General features: G+C 34.3%; 1 protein-coding gene across 2 annotated transcripts; it reads left to right on the top strand.

Moving 5' to 3' along the window:
- The first annotated feature begins 3,689 nt into the window (after positions 1-3,689).
- Positions 3,690-21,112, top strand: LOC145246098 (uncharacterized). 2 transcript variants are annotated; one of them, XM_080107940.1, is made up of 2 exons: positions 3,690-3,771; positions 17,277-21,112. In XM_080107940.1, exon 2 carries the CDS (start codon positions 17,971-17,973, stop codon positions 19,069-19,071), a length of 1,101 nt encoding a protein of 366 aa, XP_079964066.1. In that variant the 5' UTR covers positions 3,690-3,771; positions 17,277-17,970; the 3' UTR covers positions 19,072-21,112. The 2 variants fall into 2 exon arrangements, with proteins under 2 accessions (XP_079964066.1, XP_079964065.1); XM_080107939.1 differs by lacking the exon at positions 3,690-3,771 and adding an exon at positions 5,809-5,909.
- The last annotated feature ends 1,735 nt before the right edge of the window (positions 21,113-22,847 follow it).

Raw genomic sequence — 22,847 nt, 5'->3', positions numbered from 1 at the left:
AGTTTTTCATTTAGTGTCTTGGGGCTGGGCTGTGTGAGTCTAGTGGAATGATCGATGGTGTGGGCTCCAAATGTGGTATCATCAGCTGGTATCTTCTGTGTAAGAGCTGGTAGTATTGCTGCCGTGTGAGTTATCGGAGTGGACGCGAGCGTGCGTCTGAATTCGATCGTTGATTTTTGGTGGTCGATTGTGTAGGAGTCTAGTGTGCTGTGACCAAGGATGCTTTGGCCGATCAGGATTGGAGATATAGCGGATGTTATCAGCATGTTGATCCCGTCGAACCTGGGTGAATCGTGGTTGCCGATGGCGATGCCACAATTAAGTTCGCCAAGGATATGGATGCTGCCGTTTATGCCTCTCACATGCACGTTGGATGGCGTTATTCGACGTCTGACCTCTTCAGGTATTCGAGACACTGGCATAATGCAAGTGGAGCAGCCTGAGTCCAACATAGATATGTCCGAGAACGTAGCTCCCTCGATCATGAAATGTGTGTTGACGAAAGGTGACTTCTGCGCCGAGTGTTGATGAAAGTTAAATATGTGATGGTGAGTCTGTTGGACCACGGGGTGAGCCATCACATCTCGCCTGGTCCGTATTGAAAATCCTCGGCCATGGTAGTGGGGAGAGTATCTTCTGGTGGCATATCCTTGTCGTCTGTTGCGATATATGCCTGGGCACGAGGTGGGTGCCGGTACCGACAGTTGCGTCCATGGAAGCATGCATAGCCTTTCATGTAGTTTTGGCAGATCTCAGCATCCTGATTGTGTTCATCATCCCTGCGCATCTGAAAATGGCCGCGAGTGCCAGTGGGTTTGGTGTTGCGCAGTGTTGTGGTATCTTTCCTTGCCTGTGGGCGGAGAGTTTGCCTGTTCACATTGTGTTCAGTTCGCCTGGTCCTTTGATCAGATCGTTGTGGCCTGTTTGCGTAGTACGCGATGGGACTATCATTGATTTCATCGTCCGTTTTGACACCACAGTCGATGTACCGCTGTACATCACTAGCTATCCCACCCGCCGTATAATGCTTATCCATTGTTTTGACGATGTGTGGGTATAAGCTCGGTGTCCAGGCTTTCACCTTCTCACTCATTAGCATTGCACCCATGAGAGAGAAGACAGTATCTGCAGGTATTTCCCGTGAGTGGTCCGACTTAAATTTTGCCTTTATGTGTACTGCAGCCTCTCTAATCGTGTTTTCCAGTCGGCCAGCGAAATCTGTCAATCTCTCCCCATCTCGACGCTGCAAATCCCAAGCCCGGCTGAGGTGCTGGAAGTTTGTCATTTGGCTGCCGTGGGTCGTTATGAGGTATGCTTTGAGTTGCTCGAAGGTAGATGTGTCGTGTTGGGAGTCCGTCATTTGCTGGAATATCCCTTCGTTCAGAAGCTGTTTGCAGATTCTGACAAACTCTTTTTCGATACTAGGGTGTGTACTGATTTCCGGCTTGACATGTATCATGTATGTTTTGTTTACATCCGTGATGAAGCGGTTAACATCGTTCCCGGGGTTGAACTTTTTTATGTCCTTTACCGAATCGTGTATGGCCTGTAATCTGATCATCAGATTGTAGTCGTTATTATCGGCTTTGGGCGTGTCGTTTAAGGTGGTCGATTTGAGGGTGGAGAGCATAATCTCTAGGTCCGCTTTTATTTCGAGGATAAGGGCCTCATCTGGTCGTGATGTACTCGATTTTAGCTGGAGGAGTGCCGATTTCTGGTCTCTGATAAAACTGAGAAGTTCGTTACGGGTGCACCCTGAGTAGTCCATTCTACCTGTCGCACGCTTCTGACACCAGTTGTTATGTTACGAAGCGTATGGTGACAAGCAAAAAGAATAGACAACACAGGATTAAGATTTGAACGAACTCAACAATTTATTTTCTAATAAATAACACAGAATAATAACGAGCTGTCCTTGGGGTGAAGATGGCAGATTGTTGTTAGTTGTTGTTATTGTGGTTATAAGGCACGACGAAACCTTCGTTTGTAATAGTAGTAGCAGCAGTGCTGGTCTGGTTATAATCGTGTGTCAATAGCGATAGTTGTTGTTGTTAGAAGGCGCGACGAAGCCTTCGTTGGTAATGGTAGTAGCAGCAGTGCTGGTTATAATCGTGTGTCAATAGCGATAGTTGTTGTTGTTAGAAGGCGCGACGAAGCCTTCGTTGGTAATGGTAGTAGCAGCAGTGCTGGTTATAATCGTGTGTCAATAGCGATAGTTGTTGTTGATAGAAGGCGCGACGTAGCCTTCGTTGGTAATGGTAGTAGCAGCAGTGCTGGTTATAATCGTGTGTCAATAGCGATAGTTGTTGTTGTTAGAAGGCGCGACGAAGCCTTCGTTGGTAATGGTAGTAGCAGCAGTGCTGGTTATAATCGTGTGTCAATAGCGATAGTTGTTGTTGTTAGAAGGCGCGACGAAGCCTTCGTTGGTAATGGTAGTAGCAGCAGTGCTGGTTATAATCGTGTGTCAATAGCGATAGTTGTTGTTGATAGAAGGCGCGACGTAGCCTTCGTTGGTAATGGTAGTAGCAGCAGTGCTGGTTATAATCGTGTGTCAATAGCGATAGTTGTTGTTGTTAGAAGGCGCGACGAAGCCTTCGTTGGTAATGGTAGTAGCAGCAGTGCTGGTTATAATCGTGTGTCAATAGCGATAGTTGTTGTTGTTAGAAGGCGCGACGAAGCCTTCGTTGGTAATGGTAGTAGCAGCAGTGCTGGTTATAATCGTGTGTCAATAGCGATAGTTGTTGTTGTTAGAAGGCGCGACGAAGCCTTCGTTGGTAATGGTAGTAGCAGCAGTGCTGGTTATAATCGTGTGTCAATAGCGATAGTTGTTGTTGTTAGAAGGCGCGCCGAAGCCTTCGTTGTAGTAGTAGTAGCATTGGTCGCGACAGCCGTAGCGTTGTGGTGATGGCGAGGCTGGTGATCCTTCTGCTGTCTTTTCCTTGGCTTCGCTAAATATAGCAAGCACGCGGACGTAGTTGTAGACAAACGGTTAGTGATGAAGAAATTGCCTCCATGTCGAGAAAACTGTGTTTCTTTTGGGTTGTTGTTTTCGCTACGGTGTGTAAGGCATCTAAGCGTTTTGCCCGTAATTTTGTGGAGGTAACCATGATCATGTGCCTCGACTTTGGTGCCATGGTAGCGATCGTAGCGTGAATCCCTACGTAGTCAGTTTCTCCCCAAAGCGGTCAGGAATCATGAAACTTGAGTGGTGGTCGTCACGGTGACACGTGGCAGACAGTATGACGGCGTCCCCAAGTCAAAACGAGATCTAAATCATAACATCATAACATATGTTTCAAAAGATATTCCTAAAATGTCTGTCTTTTGTCATTTAGGTGTTAATTGCGACCGTTTTCCTTGTTCTCACCTAATGATTTACACTATGTTTTTCGAATCGAATAAAACTTTTAAAGTGATTAAGACAACAAAAACTTTTCAACTTTGTAAAAGAAGAGTAACTTATCTCGCATTTGGTTACATTTATTTGTTATATATTTGATATTTTCACCATTTTTCGTCCCAATGTGGATTGTAAAATATACCCATAAAATGATACTAATTTTATCCGTAATATTCACCTAAGAGATAGATCGGCCTATTTTGGAATTATTTTTTTTTTAATTTATTTCTTGAATTTTATTTTCTGCGAACCTGTTTTTCTGCTCGCCATCTTGAATTTTAACTTCAGCTTGTGAAGTCGGTTACATGTAAAAACAAATCGTCCCCTTTATAAAAGCAGATAAAATTAGACGAATACAAATTATAAAACAAGTAAGTATCACTACACGAATATAGTATCTATTTTTAATCGCATTTGCAGAATAAGTTAAAATGCAAGGAAGATTTCTAGTTGTCGATTCTTTTTTAAGTTTGTTTTTAAAATTAGGAAAAAGGCACCGCCAAAACTGGGGGGGCAGGTCAGTACTTTTTGACGGACCGTCTTTTTAAAAATCTACCAAAAATCAGGTAATTATCCGATCAATACGAAATTTTCAGCGATTATTAGAAGAAGAATGAACTTTATAACAGTGTACTTATTTTTCATAAACGATATTTATATATATATTTTTTTTTGCTTACAAAACCCCCCCTTGTTTTGAAGTGGGAACAAATATGCTTAAAATAATCATCTGAAACTGAACAAAACATATTGTGTTGTTGTAAGGGACAGAATTATAGATTAAAAAAAAAAAAAAAAATTGTTTGCATACCTTATTTTGACGTCTGAATATCAGAACTTCGATTGTGTTTAATTATCCCGCTTTTGAGTTTTGAAGTGTGAAATTCGGTGAATATGTTAAGTAAAATAATTAATTTAAGTTAAGCAAAACAAAAAAAAAAATTTTTTTTATATTTATACGAAAAAAGCCATTTTAAAATTTTTGATAAATAAATTAACAATTTTTTGTTAGCGAGCCGAATAATGCATGACCATTATTAAACAGAGCATGCTTTGAATAATCGATACAAAAAAAAAATTCGATAAATATTGTGCCCTTTGTGTTAAAAATAGCATCATTTTTTTCGATCTCGTTTGAAAACGTTTGCCGCCTTTCGACTACGGTGGACCAAACGCGCTGAAATAATTTTTTTTTATTCTGCTTTAAATTGCCCCCTCCCCCCATTTTGGGGATCCTGGCTCCCACACACATACACATTAAAAACCAAACTCATACAAATGGTCACCCATCTGGTACTGGCCAGCCTCAGCTTAATAATACATTGAAATTTTCGTCACTGAAAAATAAGTTTTTTTTGGCCTGTTTAGTCTTCCATAGTTTTCGTCTCATCGAAAGAAAACGTAAACAGAGTCGATCTGAACTCTTCGGCGACGCGAAATATCTGGTTACATATATGAATAAGTGGAATTATTTGAAATTCAGGTACTTATATTATAATATTTTTGCATATTCTCTTAGAAAATCATCCTAAATCTTAGTTAGACAATAAATGAATAAATAAATTATTTCAAAAACCCTTTTTTTTAAATATTTAAGTACGTTTTTTGTGCAAGACAAAAAATAACAATTGTTAACTTTTTGGGAAAATTTAACATTTAAAATTGAATTAAAAATAGTAGAAAAAGTTTTACATTATTCTGTTTTCTATATGATAAAATTCAGGGTTTTATCTTTCTGGAAAAAAAAAGTTACTCAGAAATAATGGATTTTAATAAATGTAATTTAGTTTTAAAAAACAACAACAACTTGATTTTGCGGCCATTTTTGGCGGTGCCTAAACCCAATCCTATGTTTTGTCAAGGTAAATTTTTCCATGTGGATCCTTTTTTTCTTGCCAATTCGTTAAAATAATATAAGAGAGTAATATGAAAGATTTACCTGATTAATTATATACTTTAGCAAGTATTAGTTATTCTGCCAAAACAAAATGTGCTGATTATAACTGTTTTTATAGATAATAAAATAAGTATATGTTTCAAAAGATATTCCTAAAATGTCTGTCTTTTGTCATTTAGGTGTTAATTGCGACCATTTTCCTTGTTCTCACCTAATGATTTACACTATGTTTTTCGAATCGAATAAAACTTTTAAAGTGATTAAGACAACAAAAACTTTTCAACTTGGTAAAAGAGTAACTTATCTCGCATTTGGTTACATTTATTTGTTATATATTTGATATTTTCACCATTTTTCGTCCCAATGTGGATTGTAAAATATACCCATAAAATGATACTAATTTTATCCGTAATATTCACCTAAGAGATAGATCGGCCTATTTTGGAATTATTTTTTTTTAAATTTATTTCTTGAATTTTATTTTCTGCGAACCTGTTTTTCTGCTCGCCATCTTGAATTTTAACTTCAGCTTGTGAAGTCGGTTACATGTAAAAACAAATCGTCCCCTTTATAAAAGCGGATAAAATTAGACGAATACAAATTATAAAACAAGTAAGTATCACTACACGAATATAGTATCTATTTTTAATCGCATTTGCAGAATAAGTTAAAATGCAAGGAAGATTTCTAGTTGTCGATTCTTTTTTAAGTTTGTTTTTAAAATTAGGAAAATAACGTCTTAGTAAAAACTGTTTAAATTAATATATATATATGTGTGTGTGTGTATGTGTGTGTGTGTGTGTGTGTGTGTGTACTGTAAACAAACTTTTCACGGTTTAGGGTTTTAAGTAAACGAAAAAATGAGAAAAAAAGAAATCGACGTTTTCAAAAAGTCAATGTTTCAAAGTAAAACAAATTACAGACGCAGGAACTATCGACAGATTGGAAGCAAAAAAAAAAAAAAGCTTCAAGGAAATTCAAACATAAACAGAATAAAATTGTTTAAATTAATTTATAAGAATAATAATAAATTGTGCACATTTCAGCGACGCAAATTCTCTTAATTCTTATAAATATTTACTTAGTAAATGTACTTATCTAGGCACCGCCAAAACTGGGGGGGCAGGTCAGTACTTTTTAACGGACCGTCTTTTTAAAAATCTACCAAAAATCAGGTAATTATCCAATCAATACGAAATTTTCAGCGATTATTAGGAGAAGAATGAACTTTATAACAGTGTACTTATTTTTCATAAACGATATTTATATATATTTTTTTTTTTTGCTTACAAAACCCCCCCTTGTTTTGAAGTGGGAACAAATATGCTTAAAATAATCATCTGAGACTGAAATCAACATATTGTGTTGTAAGGGACAGAATTATAGATTAAAAAAAAAAAAAAAAAAAAAAAATTGTTTGCATACCTTATTTTGACGTCTGAATATCAGAACTTCGATTGTGTTTAATTATCCCGCTTTTGAGTTTTGAAGTGTGAAATTCGGTGAATATGTTAAGTAAAATAATTAATTTAAGTTAAGCAAAACAAAAAAAAATTTTTTTAAATATTTATACGAAAAAAGCTATTTTAAAATTATTGATAAATAAATTAACAATTTTTTGTTAGCGAGCCGAATAATGCATGACCATTATTAAACAGGGCATGCTTTGAATAATCGATACCCCCCAAAAAAATTCGATAAATATTGTGCCCTTTGTGTTAAAAATAGCATCTTTTTTTTCGATTCCGTTTGAAAACGTTTGCCGCCTTTGACTATGGTGGACCAAACGCGCTGAAATAATTTTTTTTTATTCTGCTTTAAATTGCCCCCCCCATTTTGGGGAGTCTGGCCCCCACACACATACACATTAAAAACCAAACGCATACAAATGGTCACCCATCTGGTACTGGCCAGCCTCAGCTTAATAATACATTGAAATTTTCGTCACTGAAAAATAAGTTTTTTTTTGGCCTGTTTGGTCTTCCATAGTTTGCTTTTTATCAGACGAAAACGTAAACAGAGTCGATCTGAACTCTACGTCAACGCGAATATCTGGTTACCTATATGAATAAGTGGAATTATTTGAAATTCAGGTACTTATATTATAATATTTTTGCATATTCTCTTAGAAAATCATCCTAAATCTTAGTTAGACAATAAATAAATTAATTAATTATTTCAAAAACCCTTTTTTTTTAAATATTTAAGTACGTTTTTTGTGCAAGACAAAAAATGTCAATTGTTAACTTTTTGGGAAAATTTAACATTTAAAATTGAATTAAAAATAGTAGAAAAAGTTTTACATTATTCTGTTTTCTATATGATAAAATTCAGGGTTTTATCTTTCTGGAAAAAAAAAGTTACTCAGAAATAATGGATTTTAATAAACGTAATTTCGTTTTAAAAAACAACAACAACTTGATTTTGCGGCCATTTTTGGCGGTGCCTATACTTATCTCTCTTGCATTTTTTAACGGTTCAAGCCGACCTCTCCCTTTTTTTTTAAAATCTTTTATTTATTTTGTACTACCAAAGCACAACGAAGAGACTGCTTCAGATTGTGCGTTCTGGTGAGTGAATTTTCATATAAATTAAGCTTTTTGTTTCGTTTCAATTAATGAAGTCAGGTTCTGAGAGTTATTTCGCAACTTCTAAGTACTTGAATCAGCGTCAGGAGTTACACACACACACACACACACACACACACACACACACACACATATATATATATATATATATATATATATATATATATATATATATATATATGGTAAAAAACGGAAAAAGTTTTCAATGCTTAAGTAAAGCTAAATATGTTCTTATTATCTTAATCACAGGGTTTTTTTTTGTTTTTTTGTTTTTTGCTTAAATCATTACAAATTGTTTTAATCGACAGGAACTAATATCCTGCCGATCTCTTCATATAATTCAAGTAAAAATAAAGATTCTTACAAATTACAAATGAGCATCAAAAACCAAGATTTGAAGTGCTGGACAGAGAGGGGAAAAAGAGGCGCGAGAAAGAGGAAAGGAAAAGAGGTGGGGAAGAAATATAGATTATATGTAGTTAGAAATTATAGTTATAGATTAAGGACTAGAAAGAAAGAAATTAAAGTTGAAATGAATTAAAAGGAAGATAGGAGGTTATTTGTTAATATTAGAAGACAAGAAAGGGAAAATATTACTCGATTAGAAAGAGAGGCTGAAATAGAAAAATAACAAAAAGGAATATGTCAGATGAGTGTCAATCGTGGACAGCAGTAAAATAAGTTGCACATACCAATGCAATAATACATCGGTAAGAAAGTCTGTTGTGACCAAACACTGTGGTGGGAGCAGATAGAGCAAAGATACACCCAGTTAAAGAAAATAGATAGATACGTCCAATAGATTTAAGATAAGACCCTTTATATATTAAAGGGGTAATGAAAAGTATATATATATATATATATATATATATATATATATATATATATATATATATATACGTGCAAAATGTACAATTTTAACCCTCCCTTAACTTAAAATTTTACTGAAATTCAAGAAATATACCAATTTAACTGAGACTTTCAGTATTTAGTAATTAACGATCACAGAATATATTGAACCCTTTATTTTCATTTAAATTTTAAAGAAAAAGTATTATTTCGTGTAAACTAAAATCACTTTTACTAAAGTTAAAGGTGTAAGGACTAAAATATGCATGAATTTATTTTAGTATTTTTTTATGAAAATAAAGTATCATAGATGTTAACAATTAATGTTTTTAACATTTCAGAATCAATACAAAATAAATCTGTGTAAATGAAATTACTATAACCCGGAGAAAAAGTATTTTCTAGAACAAACGATATTATTACCGAATAAAGCATTGTTTGTTTTCAATATTTTCTCAAAAATATAATTGCAAAAATATTTCATGTAATTTTATAATATCTGCCTTGTATACATGATGTAAACACCAGCGTAAGCATTGTTTTCATAATATTGAAAATAAAAATAAAATTGAAAAAAAAAAAAAAAAAAGGAAATCTAGGATAACTCAGAAAAATAATTGGTACTATAATTAAAAACCATTAATTCAGATATGGATAGGCAAGTCCAAATAAAACAGAAATTGGATTTGACTCCTACCTGCTGTATTCTATTTAAATGTTAATAAATAATTGGGTAGTAGTGCACTTATTGATCCGTGCTGAAATAATAATGTTATCTATGATATAAATCTCACCTATCTGTTCATATGTATGCATGTATGTATGTCTACCTAAAATTTTCGAAAGAGGCGATCGATATTCATGGGATTGGTGTTATTTTGAAGCATGACGTCTTGGATGACAAATATTGAAAAATTAGCCCAAAACATTACTTCCTTCACCCTCAAATAGGAAGTTTTCTACAAGGAGGGGGTCGATTTTTTGCGAGCCATTTTTACAAGTCATCGTATCAGTGTGATTGACTTTGCCTAATTTTAATATCCAGAACTTCTGGTCACGTCATGAAGTAGGAGTAAGTGGTCAGATTTTCTTCCACTTTCTATTCCATCTACACGTCAGGGGTTCAATCCTGCATGCCTACTACCACATTTTTTTTTTGCTCAACACACACCTCCAAACACCTGGGCAACGCCAGGCACCCAGGCTAGTTATTTAGAAAACCATTCTTAACATGGGGAGGGGAGGACGTTTTGTACCTATTCTGTACTTTAATCTTACAATTTGATAAAAACAGATATAATAAAACTTTAAAATATTATTTTAAAAATAGTGTGGATCAATAAGTGCATTAGCACCAATAATTGTCTTAGTTTTTTTTTTCAGTGAATTGTCAGTGTAATCGATGAAATAATTGACTTTTTCCACACTTAGAATGCACTTTTACGTTTATTTAAAAACTATCGGGGGTACCCGGTGTTGCCCAGATGTGTCAAGGTGGTGTTGTAAGGAACACCGAGGTGGGTAGATTAAGGTGTTGAACAAAGTGGTAGTAGCGGGGAGGGGAATCAACACAACAGTAGGCAGTTTGAGTGGTGAGAGATGTTAAAAAAATGGAAGTAGGCAGGCAGGTTCGAACCCTTTATGTGAAGGAGGAAAAGAAGGTGAAAAAAAACTAACGTTTTAGCTGATGCATCCATGACGAAATCGAAAGTCGCAATCATTGAAATTAAGGGTAGTAAATAGAAATAAATCATGACTTGCGAAAATGTCGGTGAAAAATCGACCCCCAATTATAGAAAATGGCCGACTTGAGGGTAAAGGAATTAATGCTTTTAGCCATTTTTTAAAAATATTTGTTGTGTGAGATGTCGAGCTTCAAAATAATACTGATCTCATCAGGATCTGTCGCATGTGTCCCAAGTTTTTTGGCAGACATACAACCACACACACACACACACACACACACACACACACACACTTTTACATTATAGACTAGTGGGGTGCTTGGCGTTGCCTGAGTGTTTAGATGGTGTAGTAAGGAGCCCTGGGGGGAGGTTAAACAAAAGTAGCGGGGTTGCCCAGGTGTTTATAGGTGGTGTAGTAAGGAGCCCTGGAGGGAATGTAAAAAAAGTGGTAGTAGTGAGGCGGGGGGGGAATCAAAACAACAGTAGGCAGAGATGTTTAAAAAAAAACATAAAAACAAAAAAGTGGTAGTAGACAAGTAGGCTCGAACCCGTAACGTAAAGGAGGAAAAACCCCTGACGTCTTAGTCATTGTCTCCATAGCATTACCAGTCACGAACGTCAGAAGTAACCATAGTCAATCGAAAAGGGAACAATGACTTGCTAAAATGGCAACATGAAAATCAACATCTCCTTTTACAAAACGACCGAGTTTAGGGTGAAGGCATTAATGTTTTGAGCCAATTTCTCGATAATTGTCGTCTGAAGGTTCGAGTGATAAAACGATACTGGTTTTGTCAGGTTTGATCGGCTCTGTCGAAAATTTAGCAAGAGATACAAACAGACACGCACACATTTTGCCCTTTTTATATATAGATGATTAATTTAATTTATTATTACAACACGTTTTAGAATAAATTGTGTCATGTATAAAAGCAACAAAATATTTTAATAAACAAACACTTTTCATTACAACAAAATAAGATTAAATTAATGAATATTTTATAATTTTCAAAAATACAAGAAATTAAAATATAATAATTCCTCTATAAATTGTAAAATAAAATTGACTTTCTGACATTTCCGGCTTACACAGAACTTATGTGCAGTACTAGGTTTGTTGTTTTAATTGTTCAAAGTTAGATCTCAGCACTTCTGCATTACACAGACGGAGGCCATTTTTTGTGCGTTTCACTAAACTGTCACCAGGTGGCGCTTCTCCGTCAAAGAACAGGGGACGATAATTTGTACTTTTTAGGAAAATTTTTTTAAACTTTATTTTAAAATACATGTCAATTAGCTCAATATGTGCAATATTGCATTGTTGATGTCAGAATCCTGGGAAACAATAAACTTTTTGCAGGCTAACAGATTGTTGCCGGCCACAGAGCAGTGTGAATGTGGACAAAACATGGTATTGAAAACCAGCAATAGTAATAGTGACGAATTCTGCTTGAGATGCCGGACTTGTTGGAAGAAAGTTTCACACTGAAAGGTATTTTTTTGGGGGTCTAAACTTCCCCTAACAGAGCTGATCATATTTATATATGGACATATGGGATGTCCACATACAAGAAAATTCACAGAGAATGCAGATTTATGTCCGACCACACTATTGCTGATTGGCGAATATTTTTAAGAGAACTGTTTTGAGCATTTTTTGATATCCACAAGGACTGCACCATGGAAATAGACAAAAGTCGATTTTTAGTGGAAAAACAACATAGGACGTGTCAGACGATTGTGAGTGTTTGATGGATAGGAACCGGCCACCAAATTGGGATTTTAAGTGACCGTATCATCCAGAGATCAAGCCACATTAATTACGATAATCAAAGATGAGTGACCTGGTATCTCCATTATGTTGGATTGAAGGTGCACATATGAAAGCTTAGAGTTGGAAGGATTCCACGATTTGCATGTCAACCACACACATAACTTTGTTGACTATTCAACAGGTGCCACAAGAAGCCATGTGGAGAACATGTGGCCGCATGCTAAAAGATAAAACAAGGCTGAGTGTGGAATCCACACACATGGTGGAATCCTACTTCGCAGAGTTTATGTGGTGGCAGAAACTTAAGAACAATCTGTTGGAAAGTGTGTTCGAACAAATAAGGAAAATTTATCTCTTGTAAAGTTTTAACCTGATTCAAAAGTGACAATAAGTTGACCTAGTTCATTCATTACATTCCATTCTAAGTATTTATTAATTTAAAACTTTATCCTTTTTACTTCAGTTCAAAAAATATTTTGGAAAAAAATCCAATGTTGCTTTAATTCGAAAACTGTTTCATTTAAATTTTTAATTTGTTCGAAATTGTTGTTGACCCTTCAATGTTGATTTACTTTGAACAATGTTTCATTTTAAGTATTGATTTCTTTTAACATAAAATTTTTTTTTAAACATCTAATGTTGCATAAATTACAAAATTGATTTATTAAAATTATATTTTCCTATGCAAACTTTTTAATAAATGTTTTTAAAATGATACAAATATATTTACACATTTTTATACAATAAATGTTTTGGTTTTTAAATATTTTGTGTTCAGAAAAATATCTTCTTTCTTACTTATTTGCTGTGGTATTTGACCATGAAGAAATTAGAGTTATTGTCGCCGTCCGTATTGCAACTCAATTGGGTCTCACATAACCCAAATCAACCATTATCGCTAGGATCGCTTACAAAACTCTTGTTTTGTGAGGCTAATTAAGGAATTTATTTCAAAAAGCAGGTGTTTTTAATTCAGTATCCTAAGACTTTACTAATTTTCCCCGAAATAGTTACAGAAAGCTAATATTTATATTACAATGGATTTTGACGATTTATTTATTTAAATTATAAATTTAGCTGAACTTTCAAGTTTTAGGAGAGAGCATTTTTCATTATAACTTTTTTCACACATAAATTTGTTTTTTTTCTTTTAGAGATTACCTTTAGGTTTTAATCTTTCAAATACAATAAAAAAAAGTAATTGGAAATCCACAACAACAACAAAAAAATGAAAATGTGGTTTTAAAAATAATGAGTCCTATCTTACTTTGTACTTTAAAATTTATTTAAAAAATAGATTAAACAAACCATTTCAACATTTAGATGTTATAAACCACTTACATGTGGAAAACTTTTGTTCTCTGCATTAATCACAACTAAAAATTCCGTGTCTGGACTGTGTTTAATTTATATTCTATTTTGAAAAGTAATAAAAATAAAATAAATTTATTTTGGGGGAGCATTAGAGATATTATTAGTGGGGTTTTCATAAATAGACGTTATGTGTTTGCTATGCTTGTTTTATTATATGTATCTGCTGAAATGACGAATGGTTTCCATCTAGCATTGAGTCAATGTTTCTGCATAAAAATAATTGAATAATTTCAAATATAAATAAGCTACTACATTTCTAATGTGGCACATCTCTGCTTCTAGTGTGAGTTTTTTTTAAGTCACCACTTATCAAAACCGAAATAGTTCATGATCCTGATCAAACTAACAATTTCTCAGGTAAATCCATTAATGTTGTTAAACTTCCAACTCCAAAACTTGCACACTACTATGTACATGTCTTGTTCCAACTCGTTCCCCTGTTCGCTCCATGTCTAGTTTTATTCACCTGTCTCATTGGCATAGAAACAGCAACAGTCTTTGTTGCTCACATCTCCATCAACCCTAAAACTGAATAGCACCATTTTAGCCTTCTTTTTTTGTTACAAGACCGATCCTTTGAAGAACGCACACATGCTAGCAAAGTAAGTTACGATTTTCTCTACATTCCCGTCCTAATCTCATTATGCCAAACAGGACAGGGGGACAATATCCATCTTTGTCGGCTTCTTCTTTGAAGAATTACAGGTGTCCCTTCTTGTTTCTATCTTCCTCATCACTATCATCATCGTCACCAGTATATTTCATAATCTTTTCTTTTGGTTCTGTAGGCAGACAAACGGAAAAGGAGCAGTATCCGTCTTTGTTAGGTATTTCTTCGAAGAATCAGAAGCCGCATTTCCATCTTGCAGTTTAAGCCCTTTCTTTATTGTTAAATGTAGCATAGAAGTCCTTTTCCTCCATAGAAATAGCTGCACACACTTCTTTCTCTATACCAAGCATTACACCTTCAGTCGCTGATATCCTGACGTCTCCCCATGCTCGAATTGCATCAATTTCAATTAACAGTTCATAGACAAGGGGTTTTTCTTGCATCATGAGAACATCAATTTCAGTTGTGTTACATTTCTCAGTACAGATCGTGACAGTCCGTACACCATAACATGCTTGGGATAAGTCATTGATGGGCATAACATTAACTTATTGATTCCTTCACATCTGATAGCGATTTGTACTAACTATAGACTGGAAAATCCCATTTTTATGAGTGCTGAATACGGCACATCACGAATTTTGACGCCAGGCAATTCTGTGTTTAATGTTTATCAAGAAGCAAGTATGTCAACAATACCTTGTCCCCCAACTTTATTTCCTGAACAGTTGCAAAATATGTGGCCCACCTCATTGCAGTGATAACATCGTACTGTTCTGGGTGTTTGTTTATAAACACTCCTAATACCACATCGACTCAAACACTCCTTAGCAAAATGATTAGCCCCCCCACACACACACACATAACACACCAGACTCTCGCAATTATTGCATTGTCTCAATAAGGTTCAGGTGCTACACGATGAGTGCTGGTTGCTGCTACTGCCATTGGTTCTGGTTTCTTAGGATTTTCGAGTTCGAGTCAACAACTCATCCATTGTTAATTTGTCAATTTGTAACGATGCTTGCAACAGCTACCGACATCCTCAAGCAAGCCTACTAAAAACCACAGCTTAATATTTTGTCATTGAACATATAAAACGGTACAAATAATTTTTGTAAATCAGCTAAGTACATGTCAAACGTTTCCTTGCGATAAAGTCACTGGGTAGAGAACTATTGACATGCAACAAAAGGATCCATACCAAACGCTGTATAAGGCTCTTCTTAATTTCATCTCAGTCAGGTTCATTCCCAAGTTGTTGGTATACTGCATAAATCCCTCCAGTTAACCTCAACAGGATGACTGTGGTTGGTTCTTTTATTTTGCACAGTTTACAGAGACGCTCAGCCTTTTCAACTCATTCGATGACAGATGGGCAAGTGGTAGATACATCAATCTTGGATATTAAGCAAATGTCGAATCAGTCCATTTTTTAAGTCACCGCTTATCAAAGCCGAAACAGCTTATTGTTAAACAAACAATTTCTTTGGTAAATTCGACATGCTGCTGTCGAAATTTCCAACTGAAAAACTTGGAACTCTGTTGTCAAAACTCCCGACTCCACTACTCGATACCTTTTCCAGTTGACTTGCACACAAATCCATATGTAGCACATGCCTCCTTCTAACTTGTTTATCTGTTCGGTTTATGTCTGTTTTTATTCACCTGTCTCATTTACAAAGAAACGGTGAGTTGTATTTTCTTAGTCCTTCTACTGAAATACTGACTTACTTTTATTTTTGCTCTACTGTACTCAATGTCACATCCTCAATGTTACCACTTGCTTCTCATGAAGATTCTAATAGTTTACACTTTTTCTTATGAAGATTGAAATTCCTTCTCTTTGTTTACTTTTTCTCCTAGCCAACTTTATCCCTGAAATAGATGAGGAAATTTCGCTGTTCATTGAGAAAAAAGAGAAAGACTGCTAGCAAAGAGGTTTACCATATTTCTGCTGACTAGAAAGAGAAAATTAACCTCACACAATCAAAAATGCTAACTAGAAATTCTTCTGTGTAGAAAATCAACCATTTCTCAGTACAGGTACCCATTGAATTCGGTGAGGTTGCAAAATTAGTTGTAGTTGTAAGATTATTGTTGGAGTCCAAGTATATACAGAAGGTATTAGGGGAGGCAAATGATATTTCTATGTGATATCTTATTTCCTCTAAACATTTGAAAAGATATGATTTTTAATTGCTGTTAAGATTGGCCAATACTCTAAGGAACTCATAGGTAAGCTTGTATGAATGAGCAAGGATTGAGAATATTCATTTACAGATATTAAATGTCAGTCTATAAGAAACACACTTTGGAACAGTTTACTTTAAGGGTATCATATCAAAAAACTTGATTTTCTATTCAGCTTAGATGCATGTTCTTGTATATGTTACCTCGTGACTTTTCTAAACATCAAGAAATTAATGGTGTCTACTTGTAAAACAAGTAATCAGTAATTGATAATATTGCTTTATACAGATATAATAATAAGTTCAATTAAATATTATATAGTTTATTTACAACTCGATGCTAAACAATATCATTGAAAATATGCTGCAGAAGAAAGTTGGGTTAAAATCGAGAAAAGAGTCTCATAACAAAAAAGGGGTTTCTTAATATATTCAAATAGTCATAGATGCACTTTTTAACTAATCAGTTTGATATGTTTATTCAATCCATTACCAAAATCTACCAAATCCGATGTATGTCTTGGCTGCAATTTTGCTATTCAGATACTTTTTCTAGCTAATGAATTAAAACAATATAAGAGCACAATATAAAAGATTAATGGTTAATTTTATACTTTAAGAAACGTTAGTAAAAATGGCAAACGAAATGTGCAAATAATATTTTTTTAAAGATAATAAAATAAGTATATTAAAAATATATCCGTAAAAATATTTATTTCATCTTACATAGAAAAGGTTACTGCCAAAAGGAAATATCTGAAAAGAGCGGATTCATTTATTTTGTTAACATCTCATTATACTTTGAACTAAATTAATACAGAATTTATGTCTTTTAATGAGAATCAATTTAAAAAAATTCAATATTAACACATGAAATCTATGTTTAAATTTTATTTTTTATTTGCAGAAACCCATTATTTTATTTGAATGGATCTTCATTACCTTGTTGGCCTAAGAACGTCTGAACAGAATTAGAAAGGTTCTCATATAATTTCATGAATCTAAAATTTCTGGCGCCAAAGAAATCAAAACCTTATGAAGCACGTGATATCTTTGTAATCAAATCAAATTTGGTAAAAAATATTTCAAAACATTGTTCTTGTCATAGAAATATTTTCCTAGTATTTTAGCGTATAACATTTCCCTAAATTTCAAAATGCATGGAAACTTTAGTAAATGCTAAAAATACTACATCTAAAATGTTTAGGAAATAAAAATTTGTATTCAGTTTTTATAAGAAAAACATTCGGCTTAAATGTTTGATAATTTATTTTGTTTTCTGCAAACAAAAATGTAAATATTGAAAATGCATAAAATTATTTTGTTACAAATATCTAATGTTTCAAATTATAAAAAGAAATTAAAATCTGACGCTAAACAAAAAGCAAATTACCATAAAGAATCTGGTTCTGTTGCTTTGAAGCAAAGAGTGAGGAAACTGAAAAAAAAAAAAAAATTCTGATAATATGGATTATTCTATACTGAAAAATAACTTTTGTTATCTCACATGGTGACATTTACTTAAAAATAATGACATTTTTGTCAGTTGTGTGGTTATTTTCATACCGAAGTTAAGTTTCTTGCAGCATATAAAAACAAATATGGAAAAAAGACTTTATTCTTGTAAAGTATGTGATTATTCTTTTACACGGAAATCACATTTGTTGCATCATATGATAATACACACGGGTGTCAAACCATATTCTTGTGAAACATGTGGTTCTTCTTTTGCACAGAAGACAAATTTATATATTCATATGCGAACACATACAGGAGACAAACCACATTCTTGTGAAGTATGTGGTTCTTCTTTTGCACAGAAATCAACTTTGTTGAATCATTTGTCAACACATACGGGAGACAAACCATATGCATGTGACGTCTGTGACTCTTCTTTTACACAAAAATCACGTTTATTGCAGCATATAAAAACACATACGGGAGACAAACCACATTCTTGTGAAGTGTGTGGTTCTTCTTTTACACAGAAGGCACATATGTTGCGTCATATGCTTACACATACAGGAGACAGACCACATTTTTGTGAAGTATGTGGTTCTTCTTTTGCACAGAAGCAGCAATTATTGAGTCATATGCTAACACATACGGGAGACAAACCATATTCTTGTGAAATATGTGGTTCTCCTTTTACACAGAAGGCAAATATGTTGCGTCATATGCTAACACATACGGGAGACAAACCACATTCTTGTGAAGTATGTAGTTCTTCCTTTACACGGAAGTCAACTTTGTTGCAGCATATGTTAACGCATATGGGAGGAAAACCACATTCCTGTGAAGTGTGTGATTCTTCCTTTACACGGAAGTCAACTTTATTGGAGCATATGCGAAAACATACGGGAGAAAAACCATATTCTTGTAAAGTATGTGGTTTTTCATTTACATATAAGTCAAATTTGTTGCAGCATATGCCAACACATATGGGCCAGAAACCACATTCCTGTGAAGTATGTGGTTCTTCTTTTAAACGGAAGTCAAATTTAGTGGTGCATATTCGAACACATACAGGAGACAAACCACATTCTTGTAAAATATGTGGTTCTTCTTTTACACACAAGTCAAACTTGGTGCATCATATGCGGACACATACGGGAGACAAACCACATTCTTGTGAAGTATGTGGTTCGTCTTTTGTACGAAAGTCACGTTTGTTGCATCATATGGAAACACATACGGTTTAGTGTCACAATGATGTTGAGTTATACAGAGCATAGATGAAAAATATGACGAAATATTGAGGACAGAAATCTTAGGAGGATCAATCCTCTTAGTAAATATTAGAGCAGCTAGACATATCAAAATGTTTTTAAAAACTTGGAAAATATACCTGTGAAGTGTGCGTAGGATTCAAAATATTGCACTTAAAGGAATGGCAAGAATCATGAACATATTTCTCAGTTGGAATGTCTAAGGTAGCGAGTGAATATCTGGCATCTAGTTTGATATCTCATCCAAAGCTTGAACAAAATGGTATGAAAATAATTATTAAGTGGTATAAATAATTATTGCTGTAGGAGCAACTTGTCTAATAAAAGTTTAAAGTAATACTTTGCTATCTAAGACAGTATTTGTTTGATGCATGTGGCTTTTCTGTTTGAAATAAATCAATCATTGGCAAATATATACAAAAAATTATTGTATGGATTTTTAGGAGCCTCAAATCTATTTTGTTTAGATATACAACCTTAATATTTATCACTATTTTATTACTACCTAACTATTGTTTTGTTTATATTGACTGAGTGCATCATTTGAGTCGATCAGGGCTCTCATTCAGGAGATTGCCACTAGGAGCTACAACAATATCAATGCAGATAAGTGGTATTGAAATCAGTAACAGTAGTAATAGTATTTACAACATGTAGAATAACGATGTCTAGAATCATTTAATATTTGCTGACTTAAATGCTTGACACTGATTAAAGCTAATACTCAATAGATATAAAAATTGCATTCATTTAGTTTGTCACTCAATACAATCGCAAACTTATTTCCTGGCATGCAAATGAAACCTGCTTTTTGTATTTCACTTTTCGCATCAGTACATGGAATTACTTTTCAAAGATTTTGCACAGAATTCCAATTAATAACAATAATGTATACTCTGCCAGCATTACAGATTAACTCTTATTCCCATCTATGTCTATACAAACTTTTGAATAACATTTTACTCGTCCAAACTCATGGGATTACAAAAACGATTTTCTCGTCCACATTAATAGACTTATAATAATATTTTCATTTTTATGACATGCAAACATTTAAAGTAAATTTTTTATCCAGTCGTGTGTTAATTATTAACAGCCGCCATTTGTTGTACGAAGATGACCAATGAAGTATAATATATCATGTCACCAATTTACTTATTGTTGAGGCTCGGAAGATTCACTAAGGAAGGACACAGACACACATGGGTGAAAACAAGGTATTGGTATTGAGAACAAAACAATAGTGGTTAACTCCAATATGACATTCTACTAACTACACATATTCTATCGAGAGTGCACACGCCTTGTTCTATTTATAGAATTTGGAAGAGTTTGTACCTTGTGCATGAATGAGCCCCCAACACGCCCCCTTCCCACACCTTTTGCATCACAAAAAGCTTGGTAACATATTTTCCGCTTCGAGTAGAATGCCAATTAGTATCTAAATTTTCCCTTTTCTCTCAACTGTCTCTGTTCTATTTGGGGTGGATCGAGTTCGAACTTCTCAAAAATAGCATCGATCGGCTCTTCCTCTGCTCCAGTGCAATCTGAGTGACGTTTTCGATATTTGTTCTGATAGAGTTTATAAGTGCATTTTGTATATTGTAAGATATACCCGATATCGGCGATCGTTTATATTTTACTTTAAGATCTGCATTTCTTTAGTAATATAATTATTTTTTTCTGAATAACTTTCCAATTCCGTTTCATAAGTTCAGTTAATTTTATACTTCTATGCTTATATAACAAATTGAAATGTTAGGAGTTGGTACAACAAACCAAAAACAAAGTCAAAACATTATTGACTTAGTACTCATCACTAAACATTATTAACTTAGTACTATACAGTCAATTCAGCAAGCATCGCTATAATTACACCATTCTCCATCATTGTAACTGTTATGTGTAGGATCACTGCTCTGACGATTCCCCAGTTAGGGAAGAATTACGGCCCCTGGCGATGACTTAGGAAGATATGTATTTTGCTGTTAATAAAACTTATGTTCTTATCCTATACGTGTCTCCGTCTTACTACTAAAACTCAGCCGATAACTTTACATGGTGTCAGAAAAAGAATGCAATTTGTGAAAAAGAAAACAAAACAAAGTAAAAGATCGAATATTGTAATAAGACAACAGGAGTCCTTAGAGAAAGAAAATTCTACTACCAACAAACCAATGATCTACGAAAAAGCTTCCACAAAAAATATAACTAAGACAAGAGAAAACTAAGTACAGAAAATTGCTTTTCTCATATATATTGTATATTTTTTTGAAAATGCCTCACATGGACATGAAGCAATTTTCTGCTAATAATTTCCCCCATAACGAATGTCTCTTGTAAATGTTGCAAATAACTGGCGAAAATTTATACGAAATTTTCTCAATTATTCGATCGCCAGTGGACTGTCTAGCTAAGCAGACACTTTATATCAGACATCAGCATTTTTAGTAACTATTGGGGAGGATAGTTACGATATATATGAAGGGTTGAAGTTTAATTCTGAGGGAGAAAAGACTGACCTACAGAAGGTGATGAAAAAGTTTGAAAATTTGTTCATGGTTGAAATGCAAGAAGCTTACAAATCTTATAAATTCCATCTTTGCAAGCAAGAAGTATCGGAAAGTATCGAGACCTTTATAGCTGCTCTTTGACAACTTGCAAAGAACTGCAATTTTGGACAGCTACAAGATAGGCTTATTCGAGACCAAGTCATTCTTGGAGTTTGAAGCGATACCGCCGGAAAAAGTTACTGTCTGAAAAACAGCTTACTCCAGACAAGTGCCTACAAATAGGTAGAGCCTACAAAACTTCAAAATAACAGACGCAGACCATTTCATCCGGTACCAATACAGCAAATCCTCAAATCAACCGGGCTACAAATGAACTTACAAAACCAACTCCAGCAAACAACTACATCCGAAATCAAAAATGCCTAATGCAGGAGCAACTTGCCTAATAAAAATTTCCATTTCACAATAGAAATGACTGCCCAGCGAAAGATGCACACTTTAGAATTTATTCGCAGAAAGGGCATTATGCAAATTTATGCAGAACTAATAAAGAGAAGATCAGAGAAATAAGAGAGGGAGAAGAAAATCATATTTTTTTTTAGGTTTTGTCACTCGAAAAGATAGGTGTATAATACAAAATTGCAGGCTAAAATCAAGGTCACCACTGTACCAAAATTATAAATTTTAGGCTGGATACAGATACAACTGTGACTGCAATCCTCGACCGGTTCTCCAGAAAAAAATCCTCACTCATCCAAACTACAACCAAAATACTGTATTAACTGGGTCATCACAGATAAACCACATAGGATGTGTGAAAGCTAAACTGTCCACGGAAAATGCAAGTTCACAACAGGACCTTTATGTTATAGAAAACCTGGAAGGACATCTACTGGGTGGACCAGCAATCAAAGCCCTAAATCTGTTGAGAGAAGATAATAGTGTGACAAGTGAAGGGCACCAGTATAGAAAAGAGTTTCCAGAACTGCTTAAAGGCCTCGAGAAGCTAAAACATGTGTACAAGATATGCTTACATGCAGAAGCTCAGCCCTTTTCTATCGCTACACCTAGATTGCCATTGCCTATAAAACAGAAGGTATAGTATATAGCAAACTTGACTGCAACGATGGATTCTATCAAATTGTCCTACATGAAAAACGCAGGTTCTAACCATATTCATAACACCTTATGAGAGGTAGTGTTTCAAACGACTTCCAGTCGGAATAAATTCAGGAC

Source organism: Euprymna scolopes, chromosome 23 (genome assembly GCF_053919585.1).
Source record: "Euprymna scolopes isolate OS-2025 chromosome 23, ASM5391958v1, whole genome shotgun sequence".
Classification (NCBI taxonomy): Eukaryota; Metazoa; Mollusca; class Cephalopoda; order Sepiida; family Sepiolidae; genus Euprymna; species Euprymna scolopes.
The sequence above is the reverse complement of the archived record's forward strand: the minus strand, read 5'-3'. Positions and strand labels throughout refer to the sequence as shown.

Excerpts from the sequence above, each read along its gene's own strand:
- LOC145246098 (XM_080107940.1), top strand. The coding sequence starts at position 17,971 with ATGGAAAAAAGACTTTATTCTTGTAAAGTATGTGATTATTCTTTTACA.